At 35.4% G+C, this 25684-nt stretch overlaps 1 protein-coding gene across 2 annotated transcripts in view; it reads right to left on the bottom strand.

Annotated features, from left to right (window-relative positions):
• Positions 1-25684, bottom strand: part of CCDC91 (coiled-coil domain containing 91) — a 112736-nt gene that overhangs the window by 26771 nt on the left and 60281 nt on the right. For both annotated transcript variants that reach the window (XM_031057058.1, XM_005421044.2), the window contains exons 8-11: positions 24795-24902; positions 12463-12555; positions 12218-12286; positions 10718-10894 (exon numbers count right to left, since the gene is read on the bottom strand). In XM_031057058.1, coding sequence (XP_030912918.1) covers positions 10718-10894; positions 12218-12286; positions 12463-12555; positions 24795-24902 — 447 coding nt within the window. The remainder of the gene's footprint in view (positions 1-10717; positions 10895-12217; positions 12287-12462; positions 12556-24794; positions 24903-25684) is intronic.

The raw sequence follows: 25684 nt of genomic DNA, 5'->3' as shown, positions 1-25684 counted from the left end.
ATGGAAAAAACATCAGTGGTTCAACCAGGAACGCAACATGACTTCTAGTGTATTTATTAATATACATGATTTATGATTTTTTTTTTAATCAAAACTTTTAGAAAATCAAAGGTAAATATAAATGGATTCCTTATTACTCTTCACTGGTTAGACATAACATGGCACTACCCACAGATTTGTTTACAGGCTTGCTTGACTGCAGAGCAATACAGACATTTTATGATGCATATTTACAACTTGGATTTGGGGGAGTGGGGAAGGTTGGCTGGAGGACAGGTGGAGTCCTCAGGTTTTGGAAATACAAGATATTTATGAAGTTGCATAATTCATCTGTATATTTAAGAGTGGCGTTTTACAATAAGCTATTAGTGTACAAAATGAATAATCCATTGAATTGGATCAAACTAATTTTTTTTTTAAAGTCCCTTCAGTGGAAGTTATTCAACTGAAAAAGAAGGCTCTATTTCTTACCTTTAGTTGTTTGTTCTATTTCAGCCAAAATGGAATCGTTTCTGCAAAACTACACTTTTGCTATTTTTATAGCAGAAAAAGTCTAAAACCCCCAAATTTAAAATGTGTAACTATGTAGTCCTCACTGTTCTGGAATGCAGTACACATGAAAATCAGTTGTGAAAAGTGATTATGATTTTTTTTTTATTTTAATTCAGTTTACCAAAGAAAAATCCTGAGAAAAAGGTTTCTTTCTCTACAAAACTCTGGCAAGACTAACAGAAAAAGTAGCAGAAAATTACATATTACAGAAATATGCTGTTCTTTTAATTATATTCTCATGACAGTTTAATTTGTCAAAAGGTCCCAAAAATACTGTCTTGTGTTAGAATGGGAAAAAATCCCATAACCTATCCCATTAAACTCTTCAAAGCAAATTACAGAACTGATAAACTGCTGCATCTTAATATCTAGAAAATTTTACACCCATAAAATACTTGCAATCAATTGAAGTATGTTAAGTATCCTTAATATGATACTTGAAACACTACATAGTCCAAATAAATATTTGGACTATGTAGTCCAAATAAAAACATAATTAAATTCTATAAGTCTATTAATAAAATACAAGAAAACAGAAACCACTAGCAATACCCTTATGGAACCCTAGTTCATTACACTGATATTAAAACAGAAAAAGTAAAATTGGAAAGAATTCTTTTTCATTTCTACTGGTATTGGCACAAGTCCCCAGGGCTGTGGTTAAAACACCATTCTTCCCTGGAAGAATTTAAAAAATGTGTAGGTGTGGCACTTGGGGACATGAGTTAGTGGTGGCCTTGGCAGTGTGAGGTTAACAGAGGGACTCAAATGATCTTAAGGGTCTTTTCCGGCCTAAGTGATTCTGTGATTCATCTACCACACTCTCCTTAACCAAATTAAGTGCTGATGCATTTTCCCAATTTATAAACAATTCTCTGTTTCAGACACTGATCACCTCCTGTTACCACCTGAAAAAAAACAGCGACTGTCACCAGAGAGATCCTGTGGCCACCAGACAGGACAGGCCAATCTCATGTGACTGCACAAAAAGACTCCTGCTTTAGTGGGCTTCATCCCAACGTTTGGATTCACCAGACTGCTGGCAGCTGTCCACAGCACTTTTGATTTGTTGGGGTTTTTCTGTGATTATTCACAGGATGAATCATACAGATCTGTTTCTCTGAGATCTCAATATCTGTTTCTCATCTGAGCTGAAATGTCACCCTGCTGACTGGATTCAGGAGAAATGAAACAGTTCCATAAAACACACAGCTTTCTTCACAGGTTATGTCTTAAAAAACATAACCCTAAAACCTCTGACAATGCTCCTGAACTCCTGATGTGGTTTGCACTGTCCCATACCTGCAGTTCAAAATGGACAAACATAGAGTCCTGTGAAACAATGACACTCTTTTGTGACTATCAAAAGACAGCTTTGCTGTGATATCAATAAATGGAAAGAAAACTCTTTCATCCCTTTCACTCGGTTCAGAAGTCTTCAAAGAGCAAACACTGCACGATAGTTCCCTAGTCAACTCAGTCACATCCTTTTGATTTTAATCATTGATATTAGTTTTTCCTTCTGTGATGAGAATCCTCACTTCTTTTATACAACCTTCCACTAAGTGTTCTCCTCTAGGTACTCAGTCATTATCTGTCTTTGCTCTATTTCTGTCATTAGAGTAAATTATCAACTAATATAAAGGTATTTAAATCCAGCTATTACCTATTACTGTTGAACAAAGCCTTAGCTGCAGGTACATTCTCTCAGCATGTGCCCACTTTTCCTTCATCTCTTTACTCTTTCCTCTAATGCTATATCTACCTTTAGAGTCTATCCTAACTTAGATTTTGGTTGCAAAGGTAAGAATTGGCCCTTACTTCATCTCTAACTAGAAAGAGTAGAGCGTTATTTGAGCCTCTTAGTGCTGTTTTAATAGACTCAAGAAAATGGAAAAACACAGTTTCCTGTAAGAAGGTAAGGAAGAACACTCCCCAAAATGGCACTTGAGGTGCAATTCCTCTCTCTCCTCCCTTTATTTTTTTTACATATTTGATCAATGGCTGGAGTACCAAATTATAGTCACAAAGTTGGCTTCGTTACGTGACCCTCTATACATATGCTTGACATGACACCAGTTAGAAGATTAAGAATACCTAATCAAAAATAAAATACAGATATTCAAATACTCAATTGACAAATCACAGCCAACCATGTATTAGAAATGACAACCACACAATCACAACATATAAATCTGTGTGAAGACAGAAAGAAAAAGCAGTGTACTTGATACACCAGAGAACTCCAGACAGTATTTAAAAAATAAAACAAGCCATATGTTGCTTTGCAATTTTATAGGAAAATTCTTTTGTTTCCACACAAGGATCAGGTGGCAGCACTAAACTTTATCTAGGAAATGCAACCACAGACTGCAATGTAAGTGGTTTTTCAGAAAATAGTAACCCTCAAATTATAATGTCTGTGGTTACAAACTACTACAATCTACTTCTGAACTCAGACATGGCTAAGGTCTCTGTGCTGTGAACTATTCCTTTTCCAGACTTTGCAAGCGTATTAAAAATAAACTCATCGAATGGCAGGGATCTCTTTCCACTCAGCCCCACTGAGCTGTGTCCTTCCTCACACATTCAAGATTACACAGAATTTTCTTCTAATGTGTCTCTACAAACACTGGCCACATTAATGTTTCTGCAAGATGGTGGAAAAACAAGAAGAAAGCAAAACTGAAATAAATGGTTTGCTACCTTCTTGAGAGAAATGTAAACACACACTCCCACTGAAAGCTGAGCAATAAAGGCAAGAGGAATAGGAGAAGAGGTCGTTTGAAGAGCAAGTTCTTCTCCAGCACGTTGTGTGATACCATGTTATCAATAGACTATTCAGTTAGGAATTGGGATATAGAGGAAAAAACCCCAACAAGTTCTTGTAGGAGTCCACAAAATACTGAACATAAAGAGCAGTGTTACCACAGTCCAAGCCTGTTACTGAAAAACCATTTTGTCTTCCAAAGATTAGCACTGACCCACCCAATCAAAATCCTATGGGGTCATAAAAAGTTGTTTCTGAAATTACATTAAAAAATATGCCACTTTGCTAAGTACTTCAGAAACAGAATAGAGGGAATATTTCAGATTCTGACTCCTTCACAGGACTCTGCAACCCGTGTAAAAGATGAAAAAAATAACAAGTGGACAAAGAGAGATTGATAAACGTAATAGTTTGTATTCCCTTACCTGACAATGCACTCAAAGCTCTGTATATCATAAACACAAAGAGCTTTGAGGATAAAGAAATTAAACTTCAAGGAAGTTAAATTATTATTGCATCATGTTAAAGCCCTCCCTAGTAAAAAAAAAAAATCATAGAAGAAGGGCAAGCAATGCCAATATAGGTAAAAGTTGATCTTCTGGTAACAAATACTATAAACAGAGTGATTAAAGAGGAAAAAGAGACAACAGCAAACCCTGAAACAGAGGCAAAAAAGCAGTTTATAGCCTGTTTAACAGAGAAAGTGTGATGGAGTAAAGGGCTGGAAAGTTGCAACAGTAATTATAGCAGTATATACAAAGGAGAGGAAAAAATGCATTAATAAAAATAAAAGTGGGAGCTTTGAACAGTGAACCTTGTTTGAAGATTGTACCTTTCTTTTTAGATATGATATTTTATCTCTTACAGATAAGATGCCAAATGCATGCTGTAAACAGAAAATTATATTTACAATTAGATCTGAAAGAAAACCATTATACAGTTCAGAGCAACAAGCAACAGGGTTGGTCTTGAGGTTGCAAAAAATATTTGGGAAGTGGGAAAGGAAAAAAGAAAGACTAAGAAACCTTAGAGTGATAGTGGTGCATTTATAAAGAGACATCACAGAGATTTATCAGGGTTTTCATTGTATACAGAAATAGCTCACAAGGGGCCAATGGAGGACAAAGTCAGTTAGGCTTCCAAATTTGATATGAACAAAGAGGCAATCTTGCAAAGGACAAATTTATTGGACAATGAAAAGACAAGACAGATGTATAATCCCATATATATTTCCTCTTTTCCCCTTAAAATGTCCACCAAAAAATTCCTTCAATACCTGCTCATTTGATGCATGAGAAAAAGTGAATTGGTTTTTTACAGATTGCAGGGCTAAGAAAGGGCCATCTAATAGCTAATAAATCTGACTGAAAGCTAGAGTGGGAAATAACCTTTTAGAAAACCTTTTTTCCTTCTTAGTCCTTACAACCTTTTCAAATACAGGGCAGTGGGGAAAAATATTTACACAAACAGTAATTTTCAACAAGAATTTAACAGCTAGTTTTAGTACTTGTAGAAAAGAAACAAAAGCCAGATCCTTAGGAACAAGGGCAATAGCTTCAAGTTTTTTATTAGAAATATTTTATTCCCTTACACATCACTGGGTACGGAAATCTTTGAGAATTTCAATACCAAGTTCCTTCAGGCTTGCCTAAATACCAGCAAAAGCACTCCCTCAAGTAGATGAGAACCAAAAAAAGTTTTGATAATGTAGAAGGTGAGGAGCCACTCATTCCTTAGGATTTAGGTGATCCATACATTTTTATTATACCTTCTAAGCAATGGCATATGCTGATATTCATAAATCCATAAATTCATTAAAAACCATTTAAATAATAATAAATTCTTGTTCAACTATCTAGATGTTTGCCAGTAAAATTGTATTAATGCTTTCTAAGACCATAGATTACAAATTTATTGCTCTGCAAAGAACACCACAACATGAACCTTCAGAAATGTGAACATACTCAATTGTCTTTAATTCTTAAAGACTTACTCAGCAAAGACCACTGAAAAGTTCCTTTTTTTCTTTTTTTTTTTTTCCTAAGTGTTTCAGTTAGCTTCTCTTGCAAAAATATTTTTTCTTTGTATATCTCAGTATATCTCAGTTGTGGCTTGGCTGAATGAGACACCACAGCCTCAGTTTTCCTGAAACACTTTCCCATTGGTAAGATAATTTTGCCTTACTGCTTTTCCTCATGTCCAAGAGGAAGCAGAGTTTATGTTAGTTCTTTTAATAAATTAAAGGGTTTTTTTTTTTCTTTTCTTTCCTAAATATTTTCAGCTTTCAGAACACTTGAGCACTTGAGTCTCTAATGGGTCTGCTGTGTGGATTATGGCAGAGATGAACTCAGGCTCTTTTCCCCTGGAGAATTAGGGTAAACTACACTAGAATATATACAGTATTTTAAATTTAAGCCTTCAGGAAATGACAAAAGGTGATTCTTTGCTTCAAATGCCTTAGCAGAATTATTTATTTCAAGCTATGAGATGGACTTAAATTTCCAGGGCTCACCCTGCAGCTGCTGGCTTTCCTTTTACTTTTAATGAAGTTATTTTAAAACAAAAACAGTGGTGCATAAATTCTCTTCAGTTTCTTTTGTTAATTCTCTTCCACACCGCCATGGATTTCACCTCCTTTGTGTAGCTGAGTGTTTGGCTCTGTAAAATGATAACAACTGCCATGCAGAGAGCTCTGTGCATTATAGCTCTGGGAGCTACTCTTCATTGCCCATTAATTATTAACTTAACACAGCAGCCTTTATTCAGAATTGTATGAATATCACCATCCTATATCCCCAAAGAATTTTTGGACTTCAGTTCTTTCAATGAATAAAAATAAATGTAAAGAAGGATAGAGAGAATTGCCCATTGGTTTTTGTGTTTAGAGTTGTACCCCAGGGGCTTCACTGCAGTTTTGGATTCTGGGGTAAAAAGCTTCTGCCTCAGCCAAACAACCTCTTATATTTTCTCCTTATCTAGAGGATGTCCACTTTTTATTTAAATAGGTGTTCTAGAAAAAAAAATTTCTAGTGGAGGCATTTCACCACTCTCAACACTGACAACTACCAGACATTAAACTCTCCTTGCAGGGAAAATGCCACTATAAAAAACACCAGAAAAAATAGAAAAGAAAATACTGGAGACATGCCAAGCTACATCTAGTCTGTTAAACAGATGAGTTCCCAATCAATGATGACTTTTCAATGTGTTGAAAGAGGATCACGAGGTTCCTGTGCAAATGAACATTATCTTTAATCAAAAGGCTACTAGTTCTTTTCAAGGAGAGCTTGTTCTTCCTGATTTTAAATGCAAGCCTGCTCTTCCCCCAAACTGAGAATGCTCTTCTAAAGTAAAAAAGTAACAACCAAAAAACTACAAAAAACTCTTATTATAAAATCATGAAGCACCTGAAAAACACAATTATAAAATCTGAAGATGCTGCCAGTCTCAACTAAACTGGATGTCATCTGGACTTTTACTACTTCACAACCTTAAAAGCATGCTCTAAAAAACATTTTTCCATTTCCCTGGTGATGTAAAATATCTCATTTATCCCTTTAGAGTTATAAGGCTTAAAAAAATAATACCTTCACTGTAAGTACAAATACCATGTCTCTAAGTAAAGACCCCAAGTCATTGGAACAGCCAAAGTTTTCATTAAAAACGTTCATAAAAAAAACCCCAAAACAATATTGATGTTACTGTAATCCTTTAATTTCTTAAAGAAAAAGCAAAGAAGGTGGTATGTCAAGGTTGCTCCATCAAGTTGAAATATTAACTCAGTATGTTTTAGTTCCTACTTTCACTCTAAGTTTATCTTTACTCGGCTGTTTCATATTTGGCAACAAAATATTTGATTTTAAATATGATCTATTTATTAAACTGTCTCTAAGTCTCCTGATTTTTCTCTGGCAATGTTAAATTAGTATAATAAATTTTAAATGGAAGTAGTATTTCCTTATCTGCAGGCTTGACAACAATTTGACCAAGGACAAACTTTTTTTTTAGGACAAAGTTTTGTCAAGCATGAATTTCTCACAAGTAGAAGGCATCTGCATAAACCTTCCAGATTTGGATCCCCTCTGGGTTTCCTTCCTGGCCACTCTGCAACAACACCCCCAAAAAAGTCTAAAACACTCATCTTTTCTTCTTTTAAACAAATTATTTAAGTGATAAAGGAAAATTTCACTGCCTAATTCAGCACAAGTGTGATCTTCAAACCTTTAGTGTTCTTTTCTGCTAAAACTGCCTAACCAATGAAGTGTAAACAACCCACACTTTAATGGCTTTTTCCATTTGCTTTCTTATATATAGTCATATAACTTCTAATGCATGTGTTTAAAAACTGGTGGAAAAAACCAACGTATTTTATTTTAATAAAGAAAATTAATGGATGGCAAATTACTCTTTTAAACCAACGAATCAAAACTCCTAATCATGTTTCTCTGGTCTAGAGGGTAAAGGAGAAGCCAACAAATTTATTCCACTTTTACATGGAAATTTATTTTCCCTCACCTTCATAATCTAAATGTTTTACAGATACCCAGTGGTGCTACAGTTTTTAAAAATACATCTTTTATAAACTCTTGCACCATGCAGATGAAAATGACTTTTTCTCTATGGGTTTGCATCTTGAAGAAAATAACAAAATATTCAATGTTTTTGAATGTTTCCACTAATTATTCCTAGAGTTATTTGTGGGCACTTTGCAAGCCATTCTGCCTCACCTATTTGCAGAAGACCAAACTGACCCTTTGTGATCTTCCAATTTCACAGATTTTTACTGCATCAGTGAAGGAAAACTCCTTTCCTTTAACACTATGCTGAATTTCTTTTTTTGTTCAAATCAATACAGCAAATCTCTTTCAAATAATTTACAGCAAAATAAAATTTTATTCTAGGATTTTTTATATTTCATTGTCTAAAATGTTAGACTCTGTGTTTGCATTTTGGCCTTTACAGAGCTGACTTAATATATTGCCTAACCAATAACCACAAGAGAGTCAAGACTGCAGTTATAGGTTTTGTAAGACAAATCTTACAGAAAACAAAACATAAATAAAAAACAACTCTGTGTGGAAGGCTCTACACAGAAAAAACTACTGCCCACACACTAAGTGCCTTGTAGGCTCAAGTGTTTTTCATTGTTAAACCAAAGCTGTATATGACACCACATATAAGTTATCATTTGGCACATCAGCTCTGCAGAACTTTTGCTGACAGAAAATTTCTGTACTTTGTGTATGCTTATAATTGCAACAGCCTAAAGGACATATACAAGTTCTTGGCATAGGAAGAAGGGAAAATTTCTCCAAGAAACCAATTTCTCCATGAAAGTCCATCCTCCCCAGGGAATTTGTACTCATTAATTAGAGATTAACGAGTGTAACTTCATATATCTATAGATATATGTGATAGAACTTTGGAAATCTCAAGAAAAATCTGCATTTTTCATTACTTAAAAATAGATCAGGTATTTGAAAAATGAACCAGACATGAAAGTGAAATAATCATGTTATAACCAGATAAGAGAGATTATTCCTGTTACAACGAAAGTTGTCAGAGCTGTTTGGTATTAAAAGAAGTGGAATTAACTAATGACACTACTAAAGGATATTTACAAGAGAATTAATCTCAAGGGCGTCCAACACCTCAGTGCTGCTCACCATCCCAACAAGTACATCACTAGGTACTTCCACACTAGGAACTACTTGATCTAAAAGGAGTTTGAGTGAAAAAACCTGTCCCTTGGAGAGGCCTGAATTGCTTCCTCAGGGAAATGCAGACATGGCAGTGGATTTAGGACTTTATCAAAGAATATATCCATCCAAATTAAACTACTTCTAATGTCATCCTGTCTTGTGGCAACTTCAAAGGCAACATCAACCATGAGAGAGTCTGCAGCACCCTGCAGAGTGAGGGCAAACCTGCCTCAAGTCACTGGCCCAGCTCAGCCCACATCTCTCCCACACCAGGACACCCAGTGCCCCCAAATCCATGAACACAGAACCCTGGCTGAACTCCAGCACCCAGCCATGGGAATCTTCCACCCAAAATCCTCAGAATCCATCAAAACCCTTCCCAAACTTCGTTACCATAGTCCTTCTTCGTTACCATAGTCCTCCTCCTCCCAATCTCTTCATGTTCCACAAGCTACCATTCATTCCATTTCTTTTAATACCAAGCATTGCTGTCTTTACTCCAGTAAATGAACACTTTACCACTCTCCTTTCCAGGGACAGACTCTACACCACTGGCACCAGTTCTCCTTCTGGACAGTCTGAATGGTTTGTATCTAACTAAAGCCCAAGCAATTGTTCTCAGCTTGAATTCAGCTTTGAACTCAGCTGTTAGTCCTTCTGTTCTGAAGAAGAGTTTGACTGCCTCAAGGCTCGCTGAAAGTCTTGAAAAGTTACATTTCACCATTTGAAGCTTCACGTTTGAAAGAAGTAAAGAAGATACAAAAAATAAAATCATTCTCTTTACATTAGGAATTTAGGCAATACAGAGTACGATAATGGTACAGCATCAAAACTTTTTTTTTTTTAGCTGATTTGGTATATGAGGTTATTAATTTTGTTCAAGGCTGGAGAGGGAAATGGTGACTGTTTCCGAAGAGTACTTTTATTTTACTTCAAATTCTTACTTTTTTCCCTTATGCAGCAGATAAAAAAATACAGCAATATCAAATTACAACACATCAATGAAATAAATACTCCTTAAATTTCTGAAGACTATAACATTCAAATATCAAGAAATCAGTGAATTCATAGGCTGCCCCTCCAAATATTTCCAGCATCACAGACCACAAAATGCAACTTTTGGAAGAGTTAATTTACTTGCAATTTTAACATATTTAATTTGCAATTTGTAGGAATGTTAAAAGCACTGTTGGGAATGTCTCCATTTGTGTTAACTGACATACATTTATTGTTATAGAAGCACCTCTCCAATGATTAGAAACATTTCTGGTTCATTACTGGTTTATGTTTCCAGTTTTTATAATTCTCTCTTTATTTTGTACCTGTTCTATAAGGAACAAATGTAACATCTTTAGTCTCCCACAGGTATGGAAGTCATCTGAACTGTTTACAGCATAAATGGCACTCTCTGAGCTGCTCATCCTGGGCTCCTTTTGAAGTCAGAGGAACAAAACCAGGCATGATTTACATCATTTCAATATATGTAGCTTTAAAGGTCACAGGAACTTTGTTCTGTATGTGCCAGCCTCTCTCCATACACACAGCCTAGGTGAACATGAGCTGCTTGCTGTGCATTGCAAATATCAACTCAGTGACAGATGTCACAGGAAAATCTACCACAACAACAGAAGACATACAAAAGTAAAACCAAAAACACACAAAGCAGGTGCATGGAAGGGTGAAACATACTAACCTGATTCTGCTTTCTTTGCTCTTGCATGGCTTCTGAAACAGCCTGGGCAATCTTCTCTCTGTGACTATCACGTTCTGCTTCCCACAGTTTTCTCTCTTCTGCATGAATCTTCTCCATATTTCTCCTCTCCTCCTCTACTGCTTTCAGAACAGCTTCCTGCACTACTTCTTTTTCAGCCTTTGAAACAGACCAGGCACAATTAGATGAGCAACACACACAACCTGAAGGACTCCTATTTATCATCTTCACAAGATACGGGATGTGAACATTTTCACTTCTGGACTATGAGGTTCAATTTATCTTACAGTGCTACCAAGCAGGTATTACCTCTGGGCAATGACTTGTGTGGTTACAGAATTTTATACTGTTTTCTCCCCAATCATTATATTCAACCATTATCTGAAATCACTGAGAATTTGAAGCCAACAGCTGCACACATGCATAGCCACACTAATATATTTATCAGCAATATAACCACTGCATAATATCTACAAATAAAAAATGACAAACTGAAATTCAAAATAAGCAAACATGGGCTAACAAAACTTAATCACAAATCCCTCAGCTTAAAAATACTGTATTCATGAGATACCTACACTTCCAACTAAAGCTGTTTCTTTCAATTCATTGGGAGTTGATTTTCTACTTAGATATAAAAATACAACAATCAAATTGGGATGTTTAATTATACACAGATTTTCCTGTAGATATCAACCACATAAGAAATGTTTGTGGTACTACTGAATGGTATTCAGTGAGGTGCTCAGCCAGTGTTCATATACTACACAAGAAAGACATACAGAAAATTATAATATAGCCTGATGAACTGTTCCAGGTAATACACACAACTAGCTTTCCCACATCATTACATGCAACCAAACTATTGTACTGGATTCTGCTCCAGTATTAGAAATTAATTCCAGCTTAAAATTTACAAAATTATTGTCCTAACACCAATGCACTTAATGATGAAATAGACAGGAGAAAGCATATTTCAAAACTGAATAGTCACTTTTAGCCAAACATCAGCTTATATAAAATAATTAAAAACCTGTTAAACTATCCCTGTTTGTATATGACTTTAATAATAGTTCTCTCCTCATTGAAGATGACCATATTCAATGAAAGTAAAATAACACGATTGTTTAATTAAGATCATCAGTTGACCCCGAGACCTAACTCTTCAAATCAAGATGCACTGATGTCAAAGGACCACAAAAACAAATATTTAGGTAACAGCAGCAACTGAACTGCAATTTTGTGACTTCTTGTTAAAAACAATTCAGAGGCTATTGTCCAAGAGAAGAGTTGCATCTCTGCATCAAGGCATGGGATATAGCAGACATGTTCATCTTCAGTGGAACCAGCTTCTTCTAAGCACAGATGAGAACACAGAGCTTGACAAATGTAGTTATGAAACAAAAGTGAGTGTCTGAGCTTGGCATTTCTAATGACACACATGGAATCCACATGGCATGTCCATTAACTGATGAGAGATACCTTTGCAGCAGCTGCCAGAGCCTCCTTGCTTCTCTGTCTTTCTTCATCCAAACACTTGTCCAGCACTTCCTGCAAAAGTTATGAAAAATTAAACTGCAATAGACAATAAAGGAGTGGCTAAAGATAATTTCAAACAGTCAAAGTGCTTAAGAAAGCTTCCTCTTCCTGTCAGCAACTGTGACAGGATCATTCCCAATGAACTCCATGATGCTGGTCTCTTATTTTTTGGTAAACAAAAGCAGTACCTTGTGCTTTTGTGACTGCTGCACCATAGCTTCTTCTATCTTTTTTGATAACACCTCCTTTTCTGCTTCCAAAATGTCAAGAAGTCGCTGGTGCTAAAGGGAGAAAACATTCATATTTTACTAAACATGGCCAGTGAGTAAAACAGACAAAAATAATTCATCCAAGACACTCAGACTTGTCAGTTACTGACAAAATTACTTCAAATGTAGATTCAGTTAAATTACATTCACAGCACTCCTTTAACTGATTTCATGTCATGGAAAAATTCCAATGGTAAAAAATATTTAGTTTCCTGAATAATTAATATTTCCTTTCAGTCTAAAAAGTATTGTGAAAGAAGTAGAAAAATGAATCACTATCTAAAAGCAACACTTACACAATTGATAAAGATGGTTTAAGCAGCATCACACTTTATTTCATTTAAACAGTTGCAGAATTTAATTTAGTCTTGCACTACCTCAGTTGTATGTACAGAGAGGAGAAGGCAAATGCATTTCTTTCAACCATTTGTGATATCATAACCCTGGAGAGCCAGGAAACGTGAACAAATGAGAATTCTGCTTTTTTGTCATTTTTTTTGTCATCCTAAACATTTTTTTCAGGCAGAAAATGAACTCTGAAGTGACCACATATTCTATATGCAGACATAGAACTGTTGATAATCACATCAATTTTTTTTCTCTGTATCAAGTAAAGAATTTGCAGGATGTGGGTTTTGTCTCTAAGAGCTAAGCTGTTTCCCAAAACCAAAAATTATTGCTGGAAATTATTGATGCTACATATTTGTCATGATATAATTGCTAGCAAGTCATTACAATTTTTTAGAAGTTATGTAAGAGATGATCTATTATAACCTGAAAGTACAGTATCAATGCAATAACATTTTACAAGATCACCAAGAGGAAAGTTACAGTGGAGTTTTTTATTAGTATAAGTGTATATAGCAAACATAAATTTTTTACACATACAGTTAAGCAGGAAAATGCCCCCTTCTTTCTAAGAAACTGTAATTTCTGTTTCACAAATTTTATTATGTTTTAATTTCAAGTGTCTCTAATGGCAGCTAGAAATACATTACCAAACTGCAATACTATGCTCTGAAAAATATTTTTTCATTTGAAGAATAGAAAACTTTTAGACTGCTCTATAAAGCAAAACACCTATCTGCCCTTCCAGGAGAAACACATAAAGAGGCATTTCCTTGTGAATTTACTTAAAATAAGTCTGAATGTGGTAGACATATTCTAATGGAAAACACCTGTGGAAGGAGTAGCAAAAGTCACATCATGTTTATACTTAATGATGTGTAACTCACTTTTCTTGTGTTTTTAGACATCAGCTTTAACTATCAGGGCACTTACAGAAATTACATTTTCCCAGTACTGCAAAGATGAAACAATAAATGGTATTTATTAGTTAAATGCCCTCCATGACTCCTCACTTGACTAACTGCACAGGTTACAAATATGTTATTTCACAATGACACAATATAAAACAAAAACATGCAAATATTTTTGCAGACATATGCCACAAATCCAAGCTCAATAATCATGCCAAGCAAAATACTGAATCTTTATTTTGCTTGTTGAGAATTGGCACAGGAGATTCTAAGGAGAGTTCCTTAGAGAAAACCACCTCTATCTTGAAAACATCTGCAATAAAATTTGCAATAAAAGTCAGTTTGTTCAGTGAGATGAGACTTTCTAGTTTACACCTGGCAGGCAGTGAATTCCAGCTTGACTCTGACCATCTGATTTCCAGGTTTTATATGAATCCACCAGATTTCTGGGTTACCTGTATCCACATTTCAAGTTGCCACAACAGACCAGCTGTATATAATACCAGATGTATTTCACACCATTCTCAATGGGACCAAAATTTTCAGCGTCTAAACTCCAGAAGAGTTTTAAAATTTTGTTTTCCATGTATGTATGAAAAGGCATTGAAGCCCATCCTGGAAGCCCAGGAATGCAGATATTTGCATAAATACAATATAGAACATGTAGACATGGCCAGTGGAGAAAATCAGTGTCAGCCCCCCCGATGATGAAACAGTTTGATGACCAGAGTGCTTCACATAATCTAAACCTCCATGCAGAGTTAACTTCTCATTAACCTGTCAGGAACCTGCAATCCTGCAATTTTTTGCAGGATAAATATAAATATCACAGATACCACAACCAAAACTAACTACAAAAAGGTTGCCTAGTAAGTCAACAATTCCAAAAGCCTGAAGGCTGCTGTGACTAAAGTGTGATTACTTTAAGCTAGGCTCTCCTATTTCCTTGGTAGACTAGAAAATCTATAAAGTGTTGCATTTGGAGTTTTATGGAATTCACAGAAATTCAGCAAGAACTTCATGAAGAATTGAATCTGTTTATAAAAACGTGTTAGTTCATACTTTTCAAGATACCAGAGGCAAGTATTTGTAAGGGCATTTAGAATGCTTTCTAAATGTCCTTACAAATAAAACCCCTAAATACAAACCCTATTAGCTTTCAAAATAGAAGCTAATAACTTCTGTCATAATTCAATACAACTTATTTTACATAGAATAGTATCACTACTTCTCATGGAAATGCAGAATTTATAATTTCAATACTGTAAGTCTCTTGTGAATAGCTAGGTATGTCCTTTCCTGTTGTAATATAAATGCTTATTCATGTGGAATAATCCTCCCATAGATGATTACCTTCATATCTGAACTTCCAAAAGATCATTTATCATCACAAATGTTGCAACAGCTGTCCATACAACCCAGTAAAGCAAATTCTCCTGTATTACTCCCAGAGAAATACCTTGGAGAACTGTTTATTTGGCTTCAGAATCTATATTTTGTCACTCTTGTTTTTCAGAGAGAAACATACCTTAAGCTATTGCATTACATAAATTATATGGAAAAAAAAATGGAAATGGAAATAACAGAATAAAATATTATGTGAACTGCTTCTCCCTCAAACAGATCTTAAGTACAGAAAACCCATACGACATAATTAGCATGGGTACCACATGAAAGCTTCCATTCTGCATGTAATTAATATGCAATACAATTACTAATAAAGAATGTCTTGGTTTTCTCCACAGTACTATGCCCCACAGCAGTGTTAGTCCTCATACAGAGGCACGGAATGTCCTGGAAAGATGTGCTTATTAAATGATGTGGAATTATTGGTGGTACTATTAATCCATTTTCTAGATAGAAATGTACCCAAATGCATCTGAATTCCTTATTTCAGAAGCACAGATCTTTCAAAGGCATATTCAGGGATCTTGGTTATGCATATCACTTGAGCAGGAAATCTTGGAAGTTATGGATAGTAAAGGCTTGTGTCAACAAAAAGGTTTTAGCTCTTTTTGTATAATGACAGTGTTCAGACAGACTTTGGCAAAAAAACAAACAAACAAACGAAACAAAAAAGGCAGTAATTCAAAGAAAGTTATTAACAATTGTATCAAAAGACTTCCAAGCTGTTAGTTTCAATGCATCTGCATCACAAGCTATTCTAAGCCTTTTGGAACTATTCTTTAGTTTGGGCAGCTAGGTTTGTATTTCAGATTTTAAAATAATCCATAGACCCTTTTAAGTAGAAATTATTATAGAGAAGCATTTGGTACATTGAATTTCTAGACATGCAGAATGACTTTGGAGTCTGGTACTAAATGCTCACAGTGAACTTAACATACAATCAGTGCTTCCTCAGTTGGTCTTTCAGACAAATTTATTAAAGAGGGTTGAAGGTTAAAAACAAACAGAAGGTAAGTTTCACTTCAGCACTTCCACATTTGAGAGCTTTCAAGTGTCCTTGTATTTTTAGTGTTAACAGGAGATTACAAGAAGTTTTAGGTTCATTTATTTGGCTTGTAGATTCTTTTTCTGCTATGGTAAAGGCCTCTGAACAATAGACCACTGCAGAATTAAAGATCTCTTGAGTAAAATGGCTACAGCTAAGCAGCTTTATCTCACAAACCCTCCCTTTGTCACCAGGAATTAAAGCCAGAAAAAGGGTGGGAGTTGAATGAATCACATTCAGTATTTGCAGTTTCCACAGGTAAGAATTATCAACACATTCCTCTCTCTCTTAGAATAAAAAGGAAAAATGGAAGAGCTTTGAGACTTCAGGTACCACTCTGAGCTATTTATACCCTGAACTCTTAATTCCCAAGCAATGGAGAGGCCACTTTCTCCTGGTAATTGTACCTGTCAAGAGCACACTGCCCATGCTTCAAACAGTAAACCTAATAAAAGCTTTCAAGGCAGAGTGATCTGTCTCCTGTAAGTAGGATAATGACTTCATCAGACCTAATAGTCCTGTGAAAAGTAACCAAGTGTCTTCCAGGTTTCCTGTGAAAGTTAGAATGGTGATTTACAAAGGAAGCCTTAAATTTGGAAAAAAGCAATTAACCCCTGCAAAGGTCCATGAAGTGTTTAAGCAGAAGTTGAGGTGATGGTTTCTTTTAATAATCAACAACCTCAGAAGCAGAAAAAAGGTAAAAAACCAATCTAAGATGTTGGAACTTTGAATCCAACTGTTAATAAACAAATATACCTTACTGAGTTTCTGGAATGAAGAGCAAAGATGGAAACTTATAAAAAGTGATGGCTACAGAATTGGAAATATGGTGCATGAATCAGTGAGAGACAAAAATAAGTGTCAGTGAAAGCTGCACTTCGGTGCACCAGGGAAGTTTTCACCCAGTTTTCAAAGTTTCCTAGGCTGCACACTCACACTGTGTGTTATCTATAAAGCACAGCAGAGAATTGAACACTACATAGATATACCCAGAGAGATGTAAAAAACCTTCAGCTGAGGTACAACAAATAATTCAGCTCTTCAATCCATCACTTTACCTGGTTTCCATTGCCCAGCACTCTCACTTCTTTCCAACAGAGCTATAGTTTACCTTCTTTTATTCCTTAGACAGGGAGTTTAGGGATAAAAGTGCAAAATTCTGAGTTGTAAAAATTCTGAAGAGCAAATTGTCTCACGACATGATGGCCCAGTAAAACCCAGGAAAAAGATTTCCAAAAAAAAAATAGAAGAAAACCCCCAAACTTTTCTAAGACGTGGTATTCCACAGTGGAGAGCAATACTAGTATTTCTACCCTACCCTCTGGAAAGTAGCATGAGAGGGTCAAGAAGAGTCTTGTGAAAATCAGCTTAAAACAAAAGGCATTCAAAAATAGGTTATAATGTTTTCCTCCCTGCAAGAAGTTCTCTAGGCAATGGTTCCAAATGAAAATCGTTTGATGTAGATTCAAATATAAATACAGAGGTCCTGTGGTTTTTCTTGATTCCTGTAAAAGAGAAATCAAAAAAAGCTTTCTTTTTTTTTCCTGGAATGTGAGTCAGAGAAGACATTGTAAACAGATTTAATCACAATAGCAACTAGTCTGTCTTTTTTGTTATTTTTATATATTAAATTTATTTCTGAAGAATCATGAAATTTTTCTTCCAGGTAAGCATAATTTGAAGGATTACACAGAATATATTACACTAACTTATGGGGTGAATGAAATAATCCATGAGATAAGCTCCTTTACAGCTAAAATGATGCATTAAAGCTATCAATAACTAATTCTAACTTAGTGCATAATTCCTTGCATATTCCTATTAATCATAAACTCAAAATTTAAAGTAAAAAAAAAAAATCGATGTTTAGCATGAACTGGAGTGCTTTTTAAAAAAATAGTTTCTTTCTGAGTCCTGTACTGTTTCATTTAAAATTAAATGTGTTCAGGATTTAATCCATAAATAAAAATGGGGTTTTTTGCTATAGTAATGGACATCCAATTTATGTTTCTGCAGATGGGTTCCTTCTTAATATTCACTAAATCATTATGCAAGAATCACCAAATTTTGCGGGGATTAATTAATTTTGTCAGCTGCTATTCATAGCTTATGTAAAAGTAGACAGTTACATAATAATCCACAAATAAAACAGCAAAGAACATCACAGAGCAACCAAAGTCAATATGACCATCCTAAAACTAAACAGGAAAAAGAATCCTTGCATTAATTGGTGTATCACTATAACAAGTTATTGGTGTTTCGCCCTTCCACAGATCTTTGATCTTTCCCCTGAGGAAACAATTGTCATACACTAAAGAAATGACACTTGGAAAGTTATTTTAATGCCATCATTACCAAAACCAGTTTGAGGCATTCATATGTCTAATTCACCCTCAGTGAAAGACCTTTTAACAAGTATCTACTGCATTTTTTTATCTAATGAAACTGCATTGTAGTTAATTGTTTAATAGAGAAAAACAAAATAATGTCACCTGCAATACTGGGGCTTTTTTGTACCTTCATAATATATGGACATAGAACCATCCTCCTCCCTTAAGACTTGGGGAAAATTATTTTCAGGAATATTTAGTAAATGCTTCAGCACTTCATTCACCAGCACGGAAAATAAAACACTGGATGAGGCTTTTTAAGAATTCAACACTTCAAATCTGTTCACCTATTTTAAAAGAAACCTTAACTCACTAAGTTCTACTTTGATTTCTGTCTCTCATGAAAGGATCTAACAGTAGGAAGAAATAACACAGGTCATGGGAAACATTATTATCTATGTGAGAGGAAGGTGATGTAACCAAAAACACATCATTATTTTGTAATGTTATCAAAATATTCCCATTTCTACACCCTATTCAAAATATTATCCTGAGGAAAAAGGCAACCTTATTAAAATACTAGTAATGGTTTTCTGCTCCTTTAAACAAGGCTGTCTACATTTAACAGCATTTTCTTCTACACTGCACCTTTTCTTCAGCACTGCTAAGCTCTGCCTAAGTCAAATGACAAGGACTGGTAATTGTAACTGGTTTCTTACACTGTCCTCACTATCTGTGGCATCTCAAGCGTTTGGCAGTGCAAGGTGGAAAATCTGTCTGCAGAATTCCAACATCTGGTACATATTTCCACTTCCTCAAATTATAACTTATTACTGCATGGTTGAACTGTCTCTTTTTGCCAGTTTGAGGTCCAAGTGTCTACCAAAGCAGCAGAGCTTTTCCAAGAGACAGCTCAGGAAACAGCAAAACATCATTATGTGAGAAAAGCTAAAACCATGTAAATATAAAGAAAAAGTGTAATAGAGGTAATAAAATAACTAAGATAGGCTTCTACTCAGGGTTCCCCTCAGCAGTATACAGTGAGTGCACAAACTGTATCATTTGAGCCACATCAGAGGATGAAATTAGGTTTAAAACATTTTGCTGCATAAGTACGTCATAGTTTTTATAAATAACATAGGAAGATATGTAAAGACATCTAATAATGAAAATACTTTTCTTGGAAAGCATACATAGTAATAGAGATCATTAAAAACCCAACACACTTCAAGCTCCTGGGGATACAGAGATAAGCAACTTCATAAAAATGTGACAATAATAAAAAAGTATCAATGACTTCTTCAATTTTGTGATCTAATTCGTTTCCCATATGAGCTCTCCACAAATTGCTCCATTTATCAGTACGAAATAAAGGAAATGAACTCCTAAAATATGACCAATGTAAACAGCGAAATATTCAATAATGAAAGACAGCAAAAAAGAACAAACCAAATTTTTTTTTCAACTACAGCTGACAGAAAAATTACTGAGGAGAAAAATCATTCTGTATTGCTTAGCTGTTCAGAGTATCAACAAGAGTTGAGGGTGTAAATTCCTAACAAGTAGTGAATGTTTGAAGACAACAAGTTATATAAGCAAAAGAGAGGAAGAAAGAAAGAAAAAAAATCACTCTAAAGAGCTACTTTCAAGTGCCACTTGATAAATTTAAGGAAGCAAATATAATTTCCAAATAAGATTTTTGGTGGAGACTCTAAAAGTATCCTGGCTGAATTAACAGTGCAAAGGGACTGCAAAATCAACCTCCAACTAGCAGGTGAGAGTGGGTATATTGAATTTGGGTCAGTAAACTCTGGTAAGGGTGTATATTTTAAAAAAAGCTACCAAACAGTTCTGCCTGTTACCAGTTTGTTTTTTGTTTTTATGGAAGGACAGAATCTCAGAATGGGTCAAGCTGGAAGGGAGCACAGTGGGTCATCTGGTCCCACTTCCCTGCTCAAGCAGGAGAAATCCTGAAAAACATTCAGAATTAGGAAAAAACAAGCAAGGAAACAAACAAAAAGTCATCCCAGCACAGGAAAAGCTGACTCTCGATCTTTTCATTTTGATTCTCTCTATATAGTTGGAAATCAAGGAGGTATCAGGAATTCTGGAATACATTTCTCAAATTTGCCACAGGATTTTAATCAATCCTTGTTTTTTGCTCCTTTAAGTTCTGAGAAAGTGTAACTTCACTCTTGGCAAAAGAGCAGCAGGCCTGAAAACACACAACTAGATGAATTATGTGAAGGTGAATTACATGAAAACGTAACAGGAAGGACTGATTGGAAGTACTTGGTTTTGAAGGGAATGAATAAACAAATATTTCTACAGCAGCAAATGACAAGATTTCTGGGAATTGAGAGGAAATGCTCAAAGAAGGGGACATGGTAAATACTCTAAATAATTTCCAAACCTATCATAGTTGGAATTATTGAACTAGAAAGGTTATGCCCACCGCAGTGTTAGTATTTTCAGTCTGCAAGTCTTTAGCATTACTACTCTCACTGCAAAAATTTGGCCAATGTCTCCTAAAAATGCAAATATGCACAAGACTCTCAGAATCTAGTTTGCATATGGCCCCTTCCAGATCAGGCATTAAAAAAAAATTCACAATTACTACCATCAGATGGGAAAAACACAAAGCCTCTTTCAAGACAAGAAAAACATAATCAAAGTTCATAAAATAAGCACTATTAGAGAAACATGAGGCACATTTTGAGTAGTTATAAAAGCAATTATTTGGAATCAAAGAAAATTATATCTCCTGTGAAACTGAGTTTCCAATGGAAGCAACCATTTTCCCTGGCATACAAACAATTGCTGTAAAAGAATTGTACTCCCTACATTCTACATTCTAGGAGTTGTTGGGAGACACAGTGGTACTTTTCACAAAAGGTTATGCAAAACACATCAAAATGAATTATCCAAATACTAGAGAAGGTAAGATACCCATCACATTCCAGCAGTTTGTGGCTATTGTCACACCAGTTTCCTGCTTGTCCACAGGTTGCTCCTGAAAGCATCATACACTTTAAAAGATGAGCTCCAGCCAGTGGAATTTTTATTCTGACTTTTCAGCAGTCATTTTCATATTAAAGATAAACCAGTACTTCTCTGAGTGAGTCTCAAAGAGACAAAACATTTCATGCAAGAGATTTTGAACTACTATTTATCATAAAAAGGACAGCCAATATCATGATAAAGCATTGGAAAAGGCATTAAAGACATGGGGATAACTCTAGTTGTCTTAAATGCTGCTGCATTTAAAATTATGAGATGTTTCAGACACATAAAATCATCATGAAAAATAACTGCTGTAGGTATTTAAGATTTTATTTTGATACACAGATCACTGACTGTTTTAAGAAGAATAAAAAAATGTACCTCGCTATAGACACATTTTAACACCATCTGCTTTGATTGAATAGTATGGCAAGTTTCTGAGTATTTAAAAAAAAATCTAGTCAAAAATTTGTTGGTTATGTTTTTCACCATGTGTTTTCACACAGCACGAGTAAAACCACAAGATCACAGCTGATGTTCATTTCCAGAAGGCATCAAAGGTTTCAGTCAGAAAAAGATGAGGATGAAATTTGTGGTTTTCCAACTTGTAAAGAACGGATATGGTATTTTCTGATATCGTCAAACTCTGGAAAAGTAAAACTGACAAGCATAGCATAGGTAATCATCCAGGATGCTACCTACAGAGAGCCAGTTTGCTGACAAGCCTGACACATAATGATCAAATATCAACTGCAGGTATTTTTCCAGTTGGAAACTGGGATGGGCCCATGCAATGAGGTCTTTCACTTCTTTCCCCATCCCAGAAAACACAACCTTGTACATTGAACATTACCAGCAGGACAGCACCTCTCTGGACAGGATTTAAATCTGCAACTCCACCTGATATAATTAAGCCTCAAAATCAGAAATTTCAATAAACTTTAACAAAAGGTTAAAGACAAATGGAGAAAAACAGCCTTTCTTCCATCTCAAAGAGACTTTTGTGAGGGAGGGGCATGGGAATTTAGGGGGGAAATGAGAGTAAGTAGAAGGCATGACAAAGGAGTTATCATGAGATAATCTTGTTCGTGTGGAAGTAGAAATAAAACAGCAGAAAATTTAAAAGGAATGGCAAATGAGCACAAAAAACTATGTGGTTTGACAGTTTTACACAGGCTTAAAACTTTGAAGGCAAAATATTGCTTGTAAGGCACAAATATTAGAAGGGAACAAAAAAAGAAAGCAAGTTTTGTGTTGAGTGTATACTTGCACTATGTGATTACTGCTGCATCAAAAAAATTCTTTACAGTGATACAAACACTCATAGATCACCCTGTAAAGGTGGCTATGCATGCACAATCCCATAACATAAAACAGCAATGAAGTCTGTGTATAAATATCAGCAGTAATTTCATCAAACTCAACTTTTGTTATGTTAGCACATAACAAAATCATTTGAAGAAAAAGGAGTGTGAAAATAAACATTAAAACATACATTTAAGAATAGATGTGTTCAAAAAGAATAAAAAAACATACCACCCATTTCTCAGATCTTTCAATGGAGTTTTATGAGCGCATAAAATCTGCCAGTATAAATCATATTTAATTAAACCTGATGGCTCAACCACAAGCACCCACACTTGTCTATTGGATTAGGCTTCAAAATCCCAGTGTTACATTACAATGAGAGGCGAAAAACCTCGATTGTATTGAATGAGAAATGACTTGGAAGTTAGTGAACAAAATTTACACTTTTTCTGGGATCCAAAGGGGTGTTAAATGCAGACATGATGTGAACTGGGCACTGTGTTTTGTCATAACCACTCCCTGCCCTATGACCAAAACCAGCTTTTTACACTGTTGGGTTCTCCCCAGGTAAATCTAAACCTCTTCAACATGTTTCCACACTTCTGTCGCATTTTTGGGGTTTTGCTGCAAATCTGACTGATCACAGGGGCAAGTTATTGTTCAGTCTGTAACAATCTCAAAAAATCTTCCTGTGAAATTTTCTGTATTTCATGAGGTTCATTCCTTTTTAACATTCAGAAAGTGATATCAAGTTAGCAAACGATGTGTTCATTTCAAAAACACAAAACATTTTTTTAAAAAATTCATTTTTACTTGTTCTTAGAGCGTTATAGCAAGCATTAAATAACTGCAATTCTGTGCAATAGCCTCACTCATGATACAAACAATTTCTCCACATTATGAAATCTTTCCTTCATACTGTTTACACAAATGTTTATATATTTAACATACATTTGCACTAGGTGTTAATTGATAAGGTTAGAACAGTCAAATGGTCATAAAACACTTCTGGAAATAGTGGAGTCCTTCAAAAGGACTTGTGATGTATTCAGGACTAAGATACTCCAAGAAAATTTTAAAAAAATTATCCTTGGTATTTTTTGCAGAATTGTTGCTAACAGTACTTAAAGGTAACTTTGTTGCAATATAAACGACTCCAGGGGGCTACTAACAAATTGACTTCTTGGTTTTTAAACTTCCATGCTCATGGTCATTATTATTTTGATTCAAGACCTGCACTTCAGTCAAACCAAGATCTTATTGATAACCAACCAGGTCGACATTGTTCAGAGACTCATCTCTAATTGCTCTGATCTCAAATACTTGCTGTGCAGTGTGCTCTTACTCAAGTCATGCTAAATGAGCCAATTTAGGCCATTAATGCATATATATATTTCTGGATATTATATAACTTCTCATAGCTTTATATTTTTAGGTAAGATTTCTATGAAATAAAAGTAGGTGTGGACAACATATGTTTTTGTCTACCATCTAAGAACCATCTCAAAATTTGCATCAAAAATTCATGCAAATCCCACACAATCAAATCCTTCATTTATCTACATAAATGAAAAATAATTGAATGGTTTTTCCAAGACCACATAAAATGGCAGCTGTTAAGAAGTATTAAGTTGCTCTGAGACTTTTTCTCAGTGCTACACTCTCCTTGAATCTGTTCCAAGCAGGCTCCAGTGCTATAGAACATTTTTGATCCCAACAGATGAAGAGTCTCTATTTATAGGGCATTTTTAAATGCTTGTGTTTAGTGGCATGCTGAGGAAACAAGGTGAGGGACGGATCAATTTTTTGGGAATCATACGTGTTAATATTTTTTTTCAAACAGGAAAGAGTTGACACTAGAAGAAAATCATGGAAATTCTTGCATGTGCACCTCCATACCTGAGCATCAAGGAGCTCTTGACATTTGTGAGAATGCTTTTCAATGGTTAGTATATACTGCTTTTCAATAGCTGCTTCTTGCTGCTGAACTGTAGATTGTAGCAGTGCCTGCAAAAAAAAAGGCACAAAATACTCAACAAAGATATAACTGGGATGTTTATTGGTAACTGCAGATCCACTAAAACTCATCGACAACCAGAATGTGGAATGCTGTTATAAATTTGGAATGTGCAATGATTAAAGTATCTTCCTGTGTAACACTACCTTGTTTTCAGTCATGACTAACATTTTTTGTATCTCAGATTTCTTATACAGTCTGCCTAAAAGACAGCAGCACACAGAAGATAGAGAGAGAGAGGGAGAGTATTTCTGTTAAATATACTCAGTTTAGTGGGACCACACAAGAAGAGGAGCATATGAAAGCTGCTGAAGAGAAGAAAAAAAAAAAAATAGAAAAAAAAGAAAAAGCCAGACATATTTCCCTGGCTGACAAAACTCCACATCCTCTCGGCACTGTGTAAGATCCCATGGGCCAAGCATGATCTTCACAACCACAAGTCAAGTAGAAGCAGATGGAAATTCTGAGTAACATAAAACATGAAAGAATGCCCCCCCAGGATGTTCACACTTGAATGCGAAGCAGTGGAAGTCGAAGTGTGGAAAGTCAAAGCACCAAGGCAGTAAGAAGCAGCTGATGGGAGCAGGAGCTGTGAGTGTGCGAGCACGTGTTTGTGCACACGCCTGAACCCACACACGCGCGGCTGAGTCCTGCAAAACCTCCACCATATGAATGCACCAATAGAAACAAAAATACATGAAGAAACCAAATTATCATTTGGAGAATCACGCTCAGGTTTCCCTAAACATTTACCTGGCTCATGTGATTTAAG

Source organism: Geospiza fortis, unplaced genomic scaffold (assembly GCF_000277835.1).
Source record: "Geospiza fortis unplaced genomic scaffold, GeoFor_1.0 scaffold10, whole genome shotgun sequence".
Lineage (NCBI taxonomy): Eukaryota > Metazoa > Chordata > Aves > Passeriformes > Thraupidae > Geospiza > Geospiza fortis.
The sequence above is the reverse complement of the archived record's forward strand: the minus strand, read 5'-3'. Positions and strand labels throughout refer to the sequence as shown.